Here is a 16199-nt window from a genome sequence, read left to right as displayed (position 1 = left end):
TGCTTTTGTTTGAGAAGAGCAATCAACAACAAAAACATTTTCCGCCATGACAGTTTTTACACATTCACATCTGAAGGTAAAATTATGACTTACATTCTGATATCTTGCTCTTATTTTTCTTCCTGAGGGTCCCAGTGATCAAATGAAGTGCCGTTTTCTTTGATAAAATCCATTTTTATAGCCTAAATCGAAACATTTTGTAACCCGTTTGTGCCGTGAATTCTATCTCTATCAATTTTTTACGGGGCATTCGACGTAATTACACACGGTAAACCATTGTTTATCTAGTCATGGTTGGTTTCAGTGCATTCCCCTGGATGTTTGCAACACAGCCAAACGCCATTTTTGCGGGGAGTATTGACCGAAGTGAACTGATTTGAAGACAACGAGCAATGACTACCTTGCGCACCAATAATTTTAGCAAAGCTTCGTTGATTGACTGTATTTCTGCCCACTGACCACTGATCTTCTTGAAATCTAGCTGGGTAGATAGCCAATGAGCTGAGGTAAACGCCAGTATGTAATGGTTTTGGGTTGGACCACCATTCCTTGTTTGTAAATGCACGCGTAACGAACTCCATTCCCGCCTTGACTATCAGAGGAGTTGCTGTGACGCTTGTTACGCACAGCAGTATTTTAGAAAGTTGTATTTTCAACGATTTCATTGAAGACATCATGGCGAATAAATCAGGAAAAGCGAAGTCATAGTATACAGATTTGCACCAGATTATAGAATAGATTGATCGAGAAAGTGAGAGATTTTTTTGGTATGAGGAATCTTTGAGTGTTATGATTCAAACAGGAGCTGAGGAGCTGTTTCTGCAAGGACAGGACGTACTTCTGGACGGGTAAGTGCTACTGCCGTTGTATGATATATATATATATATATATATATATATATATATTTCCATGTCAGATATATACAGTGGGGCAAAAAAGTATTGTCAGCCACCAATTGTGCGAGTTCTCCCACTTAAAAAGATGAGGCCTGTAATTTTCATCATAGGTACACTTCAACTATGACAGATAAAATGAGAAAAAATCCAGAAAATCACGTAGGATTTTTAATGAATTTATTTGCCAATTATGGTGGAAAATAAACTTTTGTTATTGACCAAATACTTATCTCAATACTTTGTTATATACCCTTTGTTGGTAATGACAGAGGTCAAATGTTTTCTGTAAGTCTTCACAAGGTTTTCACACACTGTTGCTGGTATTTTGGCCCATTCCTCCATGCAGATCTCATCTAGAGCAGTTATGTTTTGGGGCTGTTGCTGGGCAACACAGACTTTCAACTCCCTCCAAAGATTCTCTATGGGGTTGAGATCTGGAGACTGGCTAGGCCAATCCAGGACCTTGAAATGCTTCTTACGAAGCCACTCCTTCCTTGCCCGGGCGGTGTGTTTGGGATCACTGTCATGCTGAAAGACCCAGCCACGTTTCATCTTCAATGCCCTTGCTGATGGAAGGAGGTTTTCACTCAAAAACTCACGATACATGGCCCCATTCATTCTTTCCTTTACACGGATCAGTCGTCCTGGTCCCTTTGCAGAAAAACAGCCCCGAAGCATGATGTTTCCACCCCCATGCTTCACAGTAGGTATGGTGTTCTTTGGATGCAACTCAGCATTCTTTGTCCTCCAAACACGACGAGTTAAGTTTTTACCAAAAAGTTCTCTTTTTTGGTTTCATCTGACGATATGACATTCTCCCAATCTTCTTCTGGATCATCCAAATGCTCTCTAGCAAACTTCAGACGGCCTGGACATGTACTGGCTTAAGCAGGGGGACACGTCTGGCACTGCAGGATTTGAGTCCCTGGCGGCGTAGTGTGTTACTGATGTTAGGCTTTGTTACTTTGGTCCCAGCTCTCTGCAGGTCATTCACTAGGTCCCCCCGTGTGGTTCTGGGATTTTTGCTCACCGTTCTTGTGATCATTTTGACCCCACGTGGTGAGATCTTGCATGGAGCCCCAGATCGAGGGAGATTATCAGTGGTCTTGTATGTCTTCCATTTCCTAATAATTGCTCCCACAGTTGATTTCTTCAAACCAAGCTGCTTACCTATTGCAGATTCAGTCTTCCCAGCCTGGTGCAGGTCTACAATTTTGTTTCTGGTGTCCTTTGACAGCTCTTTGGTCTTGGCCATAGGTGGAGTTTGGAGTGTGACTGTTTGAGGTCAGGTGTTTGTTGTGGACAGGTGTATTTTATACTGATAACAAGTTCAAACAGGTGCCATTAATACAGGTAATGAGTGGAGGACAGAGGAGCCTCTTAAAGAAGAAGTTACAGGTCTGTGAGAGCCAGAAATCTTGCTTGTTTGTAGGTGACCAAATACTTATTTCCCACCATAATTTGCAAATAAATGTATAAATAATCCTACAATGTGATTTTCTGGATTTGTTTTTCTCATTTTGTCTGTCATAGTTGAAGTGTACCTATGATGAAAATTACAGGCCTCTCTCATATTTTTAAGTGGGAGAACTTGCACAATTGGTGGCTGACTAAATACTTTTTTGCCCCACTGTATATTTTCAATTTTTTTATTCAAATGGAATGGAGTAGAACAGCAAACACACACACACAACCACTGCCTCTGCTACTCCTCCTGTTCAGGGGAGGGCAGGCCCACAACAATGGCCGGAGTTGAATGGAACAGCACTTCACATTAGTGACTTCCCTCTGCTCTATACAATACATATCTGTTTATTTTATGTGATGATAAAAGGCTCATACATTACAAATATTTATTTTATGTTTTCTTTCACAGTGATAGCGACTCCGACTTTGAGCCTCCGGTGCCAAGCTGCACGCTCTACCTCTGCCCCCTCTACTACTGCCTCCAGTGGTGTTCATTTGCCACAGTTCATTACTGCAGGCATGACTGTGCCTCAGGGCCAAAAGGGCACAGCATGGAGGCGTCGTTGTGTTCTGTGTCGCGTGACCTGCATCACTTCTGCAGGTTGCCTCTGCTTTACATCAGAAAGAGACTGCTATGGGACATGGCACAGGCAGCAAAATATTGTGTAGAGGACTTCCAAAGGGTGTACTGTTTTTTTAAATGTTCTAATATTGAAAAAACAATGTTTTGTGTGTGTGTGTGTGTGTGTGTGTGTGTTAGAATTGCTTTTTGATATGTTGTATATAGTTATAGGTCATTTCACCAATTCGGCCACTTGGGTACATTTGGGCAACTTGTGTGGGACACCTGGGTGACTTCATGCTAAATGTCATGTAGCTCACCCATTCCTGAAGTTATCCGTCTGAAACTTTGCACACCTACAGTTGCTCTCTTGCGTTATCCATCAAAATTATCCCCAGCATCCTATCTGACTGTGTGGCCTTTCTAGTACATGTGAAAGATGATGCTACAACAATTAAAAAAAAGAAACTTATGCTCTTTCTCTTTTCTTCCACCAGATCTACTGTTATATTCTCCTACATTCAATTAACATTTCCACAAAATACAGAATGTTTCCATTCAAATGATACCAAGAATATGCATATCCTTGCCTCTGGGGCTGAGCTACAGGCAGTTAGATTAGGGTGGAAATTGAGAACAAGGGATGCAGCCATAAGAGGTTAACAAAAAATATATTCATCCCACCCAGTACTGTAATCAAAACTTACCAGAAAGCATGTCGTCCTTGGCTCAGACAGTGTCATAGTGTGGGCTCAATAGCATCTCATTAGTGTGCAAGATCATCTGTACATGGGATGGAAGAGTGCACTGTACATGTGATGGAAGAATGCACTGTTTCAATTCCATTGAATTGGGGATAGTTTAACCAAATATGCCACAAGACCTAGAATTGCCTTGTGTATCCCACAAAAAAAAGGTTCACTGTTATAAGCAACAACAACAAAAAAATGAATTTAAGCAAAATTCCCCAAATTCCAGGGCTTAACCTCTCATGGAAAATTTCTGGAAAAATTACAGAAATTTACCGGAAAGTTTGCAACCCTAACTGTGATATGGATCTATCACACTAGCTATATCTGTTTATCAAAGTAGACTGTAGACACCTCCCTCTTCTGTACTGTAGTGTTTTTTCATAATGGCTAAACAAAGGTAGAGGAAGTTTGGTTCTTATATCTATTAATGGGAATGCTTTGGACTTTATTGATTGAATCAATTGATGTAGGCCTTAAACAAACAAAAGTTTTGTTTTTGTTCAAATAGCGGCCTGGATGGCAATGGTTGTCGTCATTATTTGTCTAATTTCTTGGAATCTGTAATGGTGAGTCTTGAAATTGTACATTATGATACTGGTTTATTATAGACCTTCAGTTGAACCAAATATTTTGCACAAAGCACCAATAAATTAATATTTTTTTATTTTTTTATCTTGGATTTTTTTCTGCCAGTGTAGCAACAGGCTATTCATTGGTTCTCGGTGAGGTGCATGCGTTGCTTTTTTCTCTCTGCAGGGGGAGACGTAGTCTCACTTTTCTCATGCCTGCAGCCCCATTTCATGTGTCCAAACTCAAGGTTTCTCCATGTTATATAGCCTATTTCACATGCAATTACACTGCATGGTAAAGTAGTAAAAAGCCATACTGACCTGAGAATTAAATATTGTTTCAACAAAGCGTCAACTGCTGAGGACAGATTTTTTTTTTTTTATACCCAGTTGCCCCTTGAAGTAAATGGACTAAAGTCACACATCGAACACTATGGCTGCTCTACTGGTCATCAGTTTTCAGTCACACTTTTTCCACAGAACCTCCTCCCCAGAAGAAAATAAACACTAGAACCTATGAAAATGCCTGGACCTTACACTTAACAGAGATGTGCGCTATCTTTAGTCCGTTTTTGGTGTTCCATGCCCTGGCCTGGCCACAGCCGTTACTGGAGTTTACAGGTACCGTTTGAACTGGGGAGAGAGTGTTCCCTCCGCCGACGCCTGCCGCACCACAGCACCAGTGGCAGCTGCGTTGACTTCCTCAACCTGTGGTTGACTGACTGGCTGACTGAGCTAATGCCTTCTGGGATATTATGAGGAATCCTGCAAATAATAATAATGCAGGCATAGACATTTTTTTTTTAGCTTTGGGAGAGACGGCGCTGAAAGCTGCAGAAGGACTAACCTGTATTTTTGCATTCTTTGTTCACTCTCTGCAGAGCAAAGGAGCGAAAGCAAGTGAAATGGATAAACCAGTTTATCTGGTTGCCCCTCTCTCTCGTTGCCCCTCGCTCTCTCTGCTGCCCCTCTCTCGACGCCCCTCTCTCTCGTGCTGCTGCCCCTCTCTCGCCACCCCTCTTGCGCTCGCGAGAGAGAGAGTGCGAGAGAGTCTGCTCGCTGCCCCTCTCTCTCGTGCTCTCGCTCGCCGCCCCTCTCTCTCGTGCTCTCGCTCGCTCACATCCCCTCTCTCTCGCCGCCCCTCTCTCTCTCGCGCGCACTCGCTCGCCGCCCCTCTCTCGTGATGTTCCCCAATGCTGGAAGGGAGTCCACCAAGTGTAAAAAGTTTGGGAACCCCTGTTCTAGTCCAGTGGAACTTAATGGTGCCAACAGATATGGCAGGTCTGCTTCTAGTGCCTAAGCAACTTTGCAGTATTTTGTTACATTATTGTTACATACTAATTTCTTACATTATTAGCAATTTTTTTTAAAATATATTACATACAGCCGGTAATAACTTTTGGATATCAGAGTGGCGGTAACTCACCAACATTACGACCAGGAATACGACTATCCTGAATTGGATCCTTTGTTTGTACCCCCCCCCCCCCCCCCCCAAGGCAATGGAACTTATTCAAGAGGCTGCTCCAAAACACCTCCGGCAGAGATGTATTCGGAGTGGACTTCTAGTCTGACTCAGGAGGCGTTCACACCATCCACCGCTTCGGGTATATTACTCGCTAATGTTCAGTTTCTGGATAATAAAGTAGACCAGTTCAGGACGAGGATCTACTTCCAGAGAAACATCAGGGATTGTACCATACACTGTTTCACAGAAACATGGCTCTGTCGGGATATACTGTCCCTGTCCATACATCCAGCTGGGTTCTCAGTACATAGCGCAGACAGAAATAATGAATTCTCTGGGAATATGAAAGGTGGGGGTGTATGTTTCATGATTAACTACTCATGGTGTGATTGTAATAACATGCAGACACTCAATTTTGTTTACCCGACCTAGAATACCTCACAATCAAATGCTGACCGCATTACCTCCCAAGAGAATTATCTTTGGTTATAGTCACAGCCGTGTATATTCCCCCTCAAGCCAATACCATGACTGCCCTCAAAGAACTACACTGGACTTTATACACACTGGAAACCACATATCCTGAGGCTGCATTTATTGTTGCCGTGGATTTTAACAAAGCAAATTGGAGGAAAATGCTATGGAAGTTCTACCAACACATTGACTGTGGTACTCGCTTTGGAAAAACATTGGACTGCTGCTACTCAAAATGTCGAAATGCCTACAAGCCCCCCCCCCCCCCTCCCTTCCTATAGCACGGGTACTTCCTGTTTGAGTTTCTGCCTAAGGTCTATTCAACGCTGGTCTGACCAATCAGAATCCAGGCTTCAAGATTGTTTTAATCACACGGACTGGGATATGTTCCGGGAAGCCTCTGAGAATAACATTGACAAATACACAGATACGTTGACTGAGTTAATCAGGAGGTGTGTAAGAGATGTTGTACACACTCTGACTATTAAAACCAACCCAAACCAGAAACTGTGGATAGATGTTTTAGCAATCGCGCAAAACTGAAAGAAGGAAACACCGCATTAAACCATGGCAAGGTGACTGGGAATATGGCCGAATACAAAAAGTGTAGTTATTCTCTGGTAAGGCAATCAAACAGGAAAAAACGCCAGTACAGAGACAAAGTGGAGTCGCAATTCAACGGCAGACACGAGATGTTTGTGGCAGAGTCTACAGACAATCATGGACTACAAAGGGAAAACCAGCCACGTCGCGGACACCGGCATCTTGCTTCCGGACAAGCTAAACACATTTTTTTCCGGCTTTGAGGATAACACAGTTCCATCGAAGTGGCCTGCTACCAAGGACTTCTCTGTGGCCGATTCCTTCTCTGCGCCCTCTCGCGCGCTCTCGCTTGCTCGCCGCCCCTCACTCTCTCTCTCGCTGCCCCTTGCATTCTCTCTCTCGCTCGTTCACTGCCCCTCTGCCTTCATTAGATCCCTTCTGCTCTGTTTCTTGGTCTCGTGGCAGTGCCTCATGGAAATCACCAACTGATCGGCCCGAACATTTGTCATTTTCTGTGTCACTCGACACCGACCCGTCGGCATTGGAACTATCAGGTCGCGCAGATGGTACTGAGAAACAACTTTATCTTCCCCCTCCCTGTATCACTCACAGGGCTGCTATGGATAGAGTAAATATACACAGTCCCAGATACAGGACACTTTGAATAGTACTGCGGTTTGAGGGAATATCCACCAACCAATCGTTTTTTCCCCCCCTGTTACTTAGAGTCATAGTATCTATGTACATTATATCGTAGAAAATAATATTGTGAAATCTGATATAGGTCTACTCAAAGCTCTGATACTAAAATCAGTGTGTGTCTCTGTACAGATGAGCACACAGAGGTAGCATTTCACTTTTAAGAACACAATGTATCTTACTATAGTTATCACAATGGTAAATGCAGTCTTATCTATAATCTAGGAATGCTAGAATGTGATTGTAGATAAGTTGAAAAAATAGAACATGATGATTGTATCTAGGTCTAGCTAGGCTTGTTGTTCTGCATATTTACTTTTAGCAGCACTGAGGCCAGGTGTAAATTTAGCCCCAGGTTGTGAAGTGAGTTTCCCAGAAGCGGGAGGCCAATGCAGGCAGGGCTTTGGCAGTAGATTGACAGCAGTGTAGGATGTCTGTCTGGGTAGGAAGGTTACACTTCCAAGTCATGCAGAGGTGGCACTGGATGCCTAGCTCTCTATTTGGGGAAACGTTGCTGTTCCAGTACCTCAAAGTTCACTGCTTCTGAGAAAATGACTCGCTTTCTGGTCCGTGTGGTGCGGTCCACACTGTGTCTTCCAGATGACGGTTGTCTCTTTAGCCTACACAGGGTTTAGCGTGTTTAGTGGCTGAAGGTCTTTCTCCCTGCTAATCCAGTTGGTTCACATACAACCGGACAGCGTTATCCACAGCGTTTGGTGCGCTAACGAGGACATAATGTTAAAATATGGCAGGAAATTATTTAGGCAAGCAAAATAATAATCTCCTGGGGGAGAGAACGTTTCCAGGCTAAAGACCGGTGTTTATGGGTAGATGGCTACTCTAGATGCCCGGTTTTGTGCCCGTTTACAAAAAAGGGTAGAGCAAAATAATTGACATTTGTTTGTTAAAAACAATAGGATAAAATCACATGTAGGCAATGCCACTACATTGCCTTAATATTGGAACCCTTTGAAATCTTCTGAGATGTAGAGCATCTAACATAAATAAATACATCTCTTAATTAGTGAAATAAAGGGAAACTGTGAAAGGGGCTCCATTCATGGTCGTCTGCGTTTGAAACTGCAGACTGAAATCCTCAAACAGTTGGGCCTTTCAGAAAGGTGCTCTTTCAAAATAACCTTTTTGCAAATCCAAATAAAATTGGTGCCAGCCCACAGACCCTTTCATGTCCACACCTGGATGCTAAGATCTAATGAAAATAGTGGAGTGGGGGGGGGCAAAGCCTCAGACCTGGCTTGCCTCATGCATATCACATGGTGTTTGCTTAGCCCCTTGGTCCACCCCAACGCTACCTTCATGGTAGCCTACTGCTCGGCACCTCTCCAACCTGAATCGTTCGGTTGTGCACAGTTGCCTTTTTGTCTCTCCATCAGTCCTTTGCTCTGGTGTCTGCAATACCTTTTGAAGTAGCGCTCCAGTCCCAAATCTCCCTTCCTGACCATTTTTAAAAGGCGTACCATGTGAATGCATTGCAACGTGGGATTGATATATTAATAGGCTGCCTGAGGGCAAGGGATGTGGGTGGAGACCATCATGGTGGTGGGATTGAAGTGGAGGCCCAAAATTGGCCCCTTTGTGTCGTGTTAGACAGGGTTGGAGGAATTGACTCCGTTACCTATAACCATCCAGGGCTTGGTTAAACCAGGATCGGGCAACTTTCAGTTAATGTACTGCATTTCAATGCACTTCCTGAAATGTTGAAATAAAATGAACCCTCAACAACTTATCCCCTTTCCTCTCTCACTCTTTGTTAGCCTCCATAATTGTTATCGATTGAATCCTAAAACAACCTTTTTTAAGTGGAAATGACTTACTGAACCGTTATTCCTCTCTTCTCTCGTCTTCCAGGCTCCGCCCTCCTGGACCTGACAGAGCAGTTTGCGCTCCCAGAGACAGCTCCTCCCATGCTGGCCAAGCTGCTGGAAGCCATCGAGAAGAAAGGTGCACTGGCCTGTACACAATGGACTAGCACACATCCACACTGGTCATCTAAACATTTCCTAGATTTCATTCTAGAAGATCCACCCCTCGTGTATCAACATGGTTTCAGTTACTTATGTCATTATTTATTTAACCTTTATTTTGACAAGAAGTCATGCTGAGATAAAGGTCTCTTTGGTCTGAAGAGCCCTGTAATTACAATAATATTCCCAAATCTATACACTATGAAAAGCAGAACAGTGATACAAAACACAATCATAGAAAACAAAACACATTCAAAGTAATTAATCAGCTGTCTTAATTGCCCTAGAGTAGGGCTTTCCAACCCTGTTCCTGGAGAGCTACCATCCCGGTAGATTTTCGCTCCAACCCTATTAATCTAGCGCTCCTGATTCTCACACTTAGCTGGTTCATAAGATGAATCACATTAGTTAAAACTGGGGTTAGAGCAAAAACCTAAAGGGTAGCTCTCCAGAGGCATCATGATATCCAATTTGAGAGAGTTTGGGAGGATATTCCACAAGTAAGGTGCAAAGAAACTAAAAGCAGGTTTACCTAACTCTCTGAGACTAGGTCTGGTAGTTTGTAGTGCGCTTTATTCCCTGAATGTTTTTATACTTAAATAAATCGGAAGGCCTTTTTATAGTGATTTTATGACTTTCTAGGAATTTATGTAGTTGCATCTAAGCTAGGGGCTTATCATGTGCTGCTTGATTCTGTGTAGGTCTGGACAACCCAACGCTGTACAGGACCTTCACAGCCGATGGTGGACTGGATGTTAGACAGTGCTTTGACACTGGTGAGCAGAATTCATGTTTATCTCTTACAGTGCATTCGTAAAGTATTCAGACCCCTTGACTTTTTCCACATTTTGTTATGTTACAGCTTTATTCTAAAATGTATTAAATTGTTTTTTTTCCTCATCAATCTACACACCTACCTCAATGACAAAGCAAAAACAGTTTTTTAGAAATAGCACATTTTAATTAAGTATTTAGACCCTTTACTCAGTACTTTGTTGAAGTACCTTTGGCAGCGATTATAGCCTCGAGTCTTCTTGGGTATGACGCTACAAGCATGGCACACCTGTATTTGGGGATTTTCTCCCATTCTTCTCTGCAGATCCTCTCAAGGTCTGTCCGGCTGGATGGGGAGTGTCGCTGCACAGCTATTTTCATGTCTCTCCAGAGATGTTTGATCGGCTCTGGCTGGGCCACTCAAGGACATTCAGATACTTGTCCCGAAGCCAATCATGCGTAGTCTTGGCTGTGTGCTTATAGTCGCTGTCCTGTTGGAAGGTGAACCTTCGCCACAGTCTAAGGTTCTGAGCGCTCTAGCGCAGGTTTTCATCAAGGATCTCTGTACTTTGCGCCATTCATTTTTCCCTTGATCCTGACTAGTCTCCCAGTCCCTGCCGCCGAAAAACATCCCCACTGCATGATGCTGCCACCACGATGTTTCACCGTAGGGATGGTATTGGCCAGGTGTTGAGCGGACACATTCAGGTCAGAGTTCAATCTTGGTTTCATCATACCAGAGAATCTTGTTTTTCATGGTCTGAGAGTCCTTTGTGTCCCTTTTGGCAAACTCCAAGTGGGCTGTCATGTGCCTTTTTAGTGGGGAGTGGCTTCCGTCTGGCCACTCTACCATAAAGGCCTGATTGGTGGAGTGCTGTCCTACTGGAAAGTTCCCCCATCTCCACAGAGGAACTCTAGAGCTCTTCCATTTTAGAATGATGGAGGCCACTGTGTTCTTGGGGACCTTTAATACTGCAGAAATGTTTTGGTACCCTCCCCCAGATCTGTGTCTCGACACAATCCTGTCTCGGAGCTCTATGGACAATTCCTTCGACCTCATGGCTTGGTGTTTGATCTAACATGCACCGTCAACTGTGCAAACTTTTATATAGACAAGTGTGTGCTTTTGAAAATCATGTCCAATCAATTGAATTTACCACAGGTGGACTCCCAAGTTGTAGAAACATCTGGATGATCACTGGAAACAGGATGCACCTGAGCTCAATTTCGAGTCGAATAGCAAAGGGTCTGAATAATTATGTAAATAAGGTATACATTTTTTGCAAACATTACTAAACCTGTCATTATGGGTTCCACAAAATGTGGAAAAGTCAAGGGGTCTGAATACTTTTCGAATGCACTGTATATCCACCTGAATTCAATGTTATTTGACTTTGTGTGCAATTTTTTGGGGGGAAAAACAGTTTGACTTTGAGCTAATGGTATGTGGTTCTATTCAGATCCTCCGTCAGCAGACCTGGACCAGATGGACCTGCAGATGCTGTGTGACGGTCTACGTCGGTACCTGCAGGATCTTCCCCAGCCTGTCATCCCACCGGCCATCTACACTCAGCTGGTCCACACCGCCCAAGGTACTCACACACACACACTGTGACTGTAACACTGCCATACACTCATCAGAGTACACCACATGATGTACACACAATCACATAACCAATATTCTATAGCACCTGCTGTTTCCTTAATGTCAATGTTCTACTAGAAAATGGGTCATGTCCAAATCAGCATGTCGGTTAGAGGTTGCTGTTCATTCAATTTGTTTGTTGCTCTCAGCAATCACTTTCAGTGGAACGTGCCTCAACCCAAAGGTACGGTGTCTAGTTAATTATTGGCCTACAGCAGCAGTCCTAACCTAATCTACCACTGGCCGGGCTGCTGAACACTCTGTACCTTGGAGAGGGAACCCACAGTACCTAGAGCTAGTGTCAATATCCGCACACACACACACACACACAGCAGGTTTGCTTTAGCACGGAAGAACATAAGACAGAGATATCTCAGAGTAATCTTTTTGTCACATGGCCAGAAACAGGATCTCTGTTGTTAACTTATACAAGTTTATCTCAGTGCTAGCCAATCACCTGCAAGTGTACCTTGCACTCCACTCATTGTTGAGCACACACAATCTCAATGCGGTTGTCTAACCCGATTACTGAGCACAGGGCTCCCTTTTCTGCCACCCCATTGGTCGAAGGGAAGTCTGCTAGCACCTCTGTAGCTTTAACTGCGAGAGCTTTTTGAAGGGTTTTGTTAGTGCGTACCTGTGCACACATTCAAAGTCGTGCATGTGTGGCAATGCAATGTGTATATCTCCCTATGTGATCGCTATCTATGAATTTGTGCGTAAGTGTTAGCACATAGAAACATGTGTATGTATGACACACCTCCCTCTCTGACAGCTGTGTTTTGGTCCCACAGAGGTGCAGAGCCCCAAGGAGTGTGCCCAGCTGCTGCGTCGCATCGCCAGCACGCCCAGCCTGCCAGCCCAGTACTGGCTCACCTTCCACTGCCTGCTGCGCCACTGGTCCCGAGTGTGCCACAACGCGCCCAAGAACCTGCTCAGCTCCCGTGCCCTGGGTGAGATCTTCAGCCCCGTGCTCTTCAGACAGCAGGCTGCCAGGTGGGTGCAGGAGAGAGAGGAACTGGCACTCACAGACAGGTGTGCACAGACAGCCAGACACTTTTTATATACTCAAGGAAACACACTCTCAGGCAAGCAGCCTACACACACACACACACACACACACACACACACACACACACACTCTCACTGACACACACATTTGCAGTGAAAGGATTTAGGTTTGGAAGATTTTCTATTTGCCAGCTGTGCTGTTGCAATTAAAGCAGCCATGCTTGAAGTCCCATCAGTTAGAGAGTGACAAAGATGGAGCAAGATCATGCACACATTAATCACAACAGCAGGGCCAGTCAGCTGGCCTGAGAATCGCTTACTCTATTTTACTTCTTTTTTTTTCACTCTCATCAGCTGCGAGCCCAGCCCGGATGCTCACATCAAGATCATTGAGACCCTTGTGACTAGCGAATGGACAGAAGCACAGGCGGCTCCAGGTTTGAAACACACATTGTCCTTTTCCGTTATTCGTCATCTGTTAAATTTCTGGTTGGGGGTGTATGCAGAGATACAGAACAACTATATTTAAAGCAATAGGACTGCCCATCTCTTCCTCTGTGAAATTATTTACACTCATGTACTGTACTTTGTTATTGAGGGGCATTGAGAGAATGGCCCAAGTGCATATATTAAGACTGCAGTGGCGCTAAGCCCATGGTAGTTACTGACTGACTGAGTGCGGGAGCCGAGGGGAAAAGCAGGGAACCTGGGCTGATCTTAGCCCGTAGAGCCACACGGGGGCTCGCACTCTAGCAGTAGCACAGAGCACAGGATGTACTGGCTGCACTGCATGGGAAAAAGCCTCCATTGTGGGTCAAAAGCTGCCCCATCGCATACCTGGCTGGCTCCATTTATTACAGCTTTAGTTAAGGTTTTCTGCACTTGTTTCAAAGGCTTTATTGTTATATGCCAGTGAATGTTTGCAAATTGGCTGCAATTAGCCTGTCTTCATTTATAAACCGGGTAGTTTGGATCCTGGATGCTGATTGGCTAAAACACCATTCCACCCGTCTGTATATGGGTATGATGCAAAAATCCACGTTTACTGTTCTATTTGAAGTATCACTACACTGTTTTTGATATATCACAGCAAATGACAAAAGAAAAGCAATAATGGTTTTATTAAACACATTATTTCTCCTTGCTTCTAGCCTAGAATTTGGCTTGCATAACAACAAGAACAACTCTTAGTCATGTTCTATTGGCCATATACCACCCCCTCTGAACTTATTGCTTAAATATCAGCCTTTAATTTAGAATCGCTGAATTTTTTCCCTCACATTTATAACGCAATCTTTAATACCAGAATCTTGGCTTGGCTGTGTTTGTCACACATCTTTCATTGTGACTTGGCGATGGAACCTGCAGAGCATTCTTCTGGGATGGGAGGAACTAGCTTGACTCATCAAAACAGTTATGCAAATTGAAGCATATAGCCTAGACTTAGGCTGCAGGAGTTTGTTAACCCATGGTAGTCTCTCAATGATGGGGTCTAAAACGGTATTGTGTAAAAATGGGTTGTTCATTTTTGGTTTGTAGCCCAGGATAGAGCATCCATCCTCTCGAGCAGGAAATCAGTGGCGTGTTGAGATCAAAGTGAAAGTAGTTGAGGTTACAGGGCTCTAGGTGAATTCCATCCTACATGTGCTGTGAAGTGAAGTAGGCTACCCTTGATTAATTATGTAAGATGTTATACCGTGGCCAGAAATGCACAAACTACATTTTGAAGATTAGATAAATTCAGGCCATGAAGGAATAATACCCTATATTGTATTTTTTTTTAAAGCTATAAAATTTGATTTTATTTTTCAACTAACCAGTTACCCTAGCATTCTCTAGACTCCAGCAGGCCGGATGGTGTAGGACTGCAGAACGTTTGCGTGGCACAGTTGGCTTTTTACAGTCGCTAGTTAAAACTGCTTTTGGTGGGCAGGCCCAGTGCCTGGCTGTGACTGTTAAAACGTTTTATTACCTGTTTGGGACTATTTGTCAGGAGTTCGCACCTGCAGGAGCAATGGGCCGACGGGGAGGCTGGCCGGGCGGGGAGGCTGGCCGGGCGGGGAGGCTGGCCGGGCGGGGAGGCTGGCCTGGCGGGGAGGCTGGCCGGGCGGGGAGGCTGGCCGGGCGGGGAATGACAAGCTCACCACCGCAAGCTTTTCTCTTTCTGCTGAACCAGCCAGGTTCCTTCCTGTGTGAATGAACACTCGTATGCTCACACACAAACATACTATGTTCCATGTACAGACACACACACATATACATACACGCCAGGCAGGTTGAAACTGGGAGGGGAGCCGTTTGGTGATCAGTTGTGTCAAATTTGACCTGTTTAACATCACCTGTGTGTGAATGTGTGTTTGTCTTTGAGAGCATGTGAGACTTTCTACGAAAGCGTGTTTATGTTTACTGTCTGCACATGTGTGTTTCTCTGAATAATAATCTGCCTGTGTGTGAGTGTCTGTGTGCCTCCTCAGTTACTGGGGGACTATTTTAAGTAATCAGCCAAAGGCCTACTTAGTTTTAGTTGGCTGGAAACTGGGTCTGTTCCACAGAGCACCTCTTGTTAGCCCAGTGGCTGCTCCTACTTCCTTGGGCCACAATCCTCCCCCTCTAACCCCCCCTCCCTCCACACATCCCTCCCAGCACCAAAGTGCCCAGCTCAGCAAATATCTGAACCTGTGCGAGTTAATCATAAGACTGAACACTCCCTACTCCCTTCCTTTCAAACACGGAGAGGGACACGCACAAAGACTCGGTCGGCACTATGGCCAGGTTTCAGAGTGGGCATGCAGGGCCAACACCGGGGCAGCAGCTCAGCTAATCATTAACCAATCAGCGGCCCCAACACGCCCAGAGAGAGAGAAAGAGGAGAGGGGGTAGAGGGTAGTCGGGAGAGGATGGGGGGTGGGTTGGGAGAGTGAGAGGGAGTTGATAGAGGGGGTAGAGCAAGGGGAGGGGGGTAGAGCAAGGGGAGGGGGGTAGAGCAAGGGGAGAGGGGTAGAGCAAGGGGAGAGGGGTAGAGCAAGGGGAGAGGGGTAGAGCAAGAGGAGATGGGTGGCTAGAGAGAGAAGGGTGTAGAAAGAGAAGGCAGGTAGAGAGAGAAAGTGGGAGGTAGAGAGCAAGAGAGAGAGTGGGAGACTGGGGTGGGTTAGCGAGGAAGAGAGTGGTGAGGTAGAGCGAGAGAGGTACAGAGAGGCACGCTTCCCTCCCTCTCTCACACCACCTGCGCCAGACCAAGGAGTAAGCCAGGCAGTCAGGAAAGCAGAGCAGGCAAGCAAGCGGTCGCATGCTGCACCTGCCTCCCAAGAGTTACCGGATTACCTGGATTTCATTAAGTACTGGGCTGTCATCTTC

At 44.8% G+C, this 16199-nt stretch overlaps 1 protein-coding gene across 7 annotated transcripts in view; it reads left to right on the top strand.

Annotated features, from left to right (window-relative positions):
* The window catches only part of pik3r1 (phosphoinositide-3-kinase, regulatory subunit 1 (alpha)), a 56872-nt gene that overhangs the window by 21739 nt on the left and 18934 nt on the right, over positions 1-16199 (top strand). For 3 of the 7 annotated variants that reach the window (XM_090234255.1, XM_021602193.3, XM_090234257.1), the window contains 5 exons: positions 9300-9392; positions 10117-10191; positions 11650-11781; positions 12629-12830; positions 13200-13282. In XM_090234255.1, the coding sequence (XP_090090381.1) occupies positions 9300-9392; positions 10117-10191; positions 11650-11781; positions 12629-12830; positions 13200-13282 (585 nt within the window). Of the gene's footprint in view, positions 1-9299; positions 9393-10116; positions 10192-11649; positions 11782-12628; positions 12870-13199; positions 13283-15622 lie in introns of those variants that run through there. The other 4 variants (XM_021602192.3, XM_021602191.3, XM_021602194.3 and 1 more) reach the window with 2 other exon arrangements.

Source organism: Oncorhynchus mykiss, chromosome 5 (genome assembly GCF_057628025.1).
Source record: "Oncorhynchus mykiss isolate SJ-2025 chromosome 5, ASM5762802v1, whole genome shotgun sequence".
NCBI lineage: Eukaryota > Metazoa > Chordata > Actinopteri > Salmoniformes > Salmonidae > Oncorhynchus > Oncorhynchus mykiss.
The sequence above is the reverse complement of the archived record's forward strand: the minus strand, read 5'-3'. Positions and strand labels throughout refer to the sequence as shown.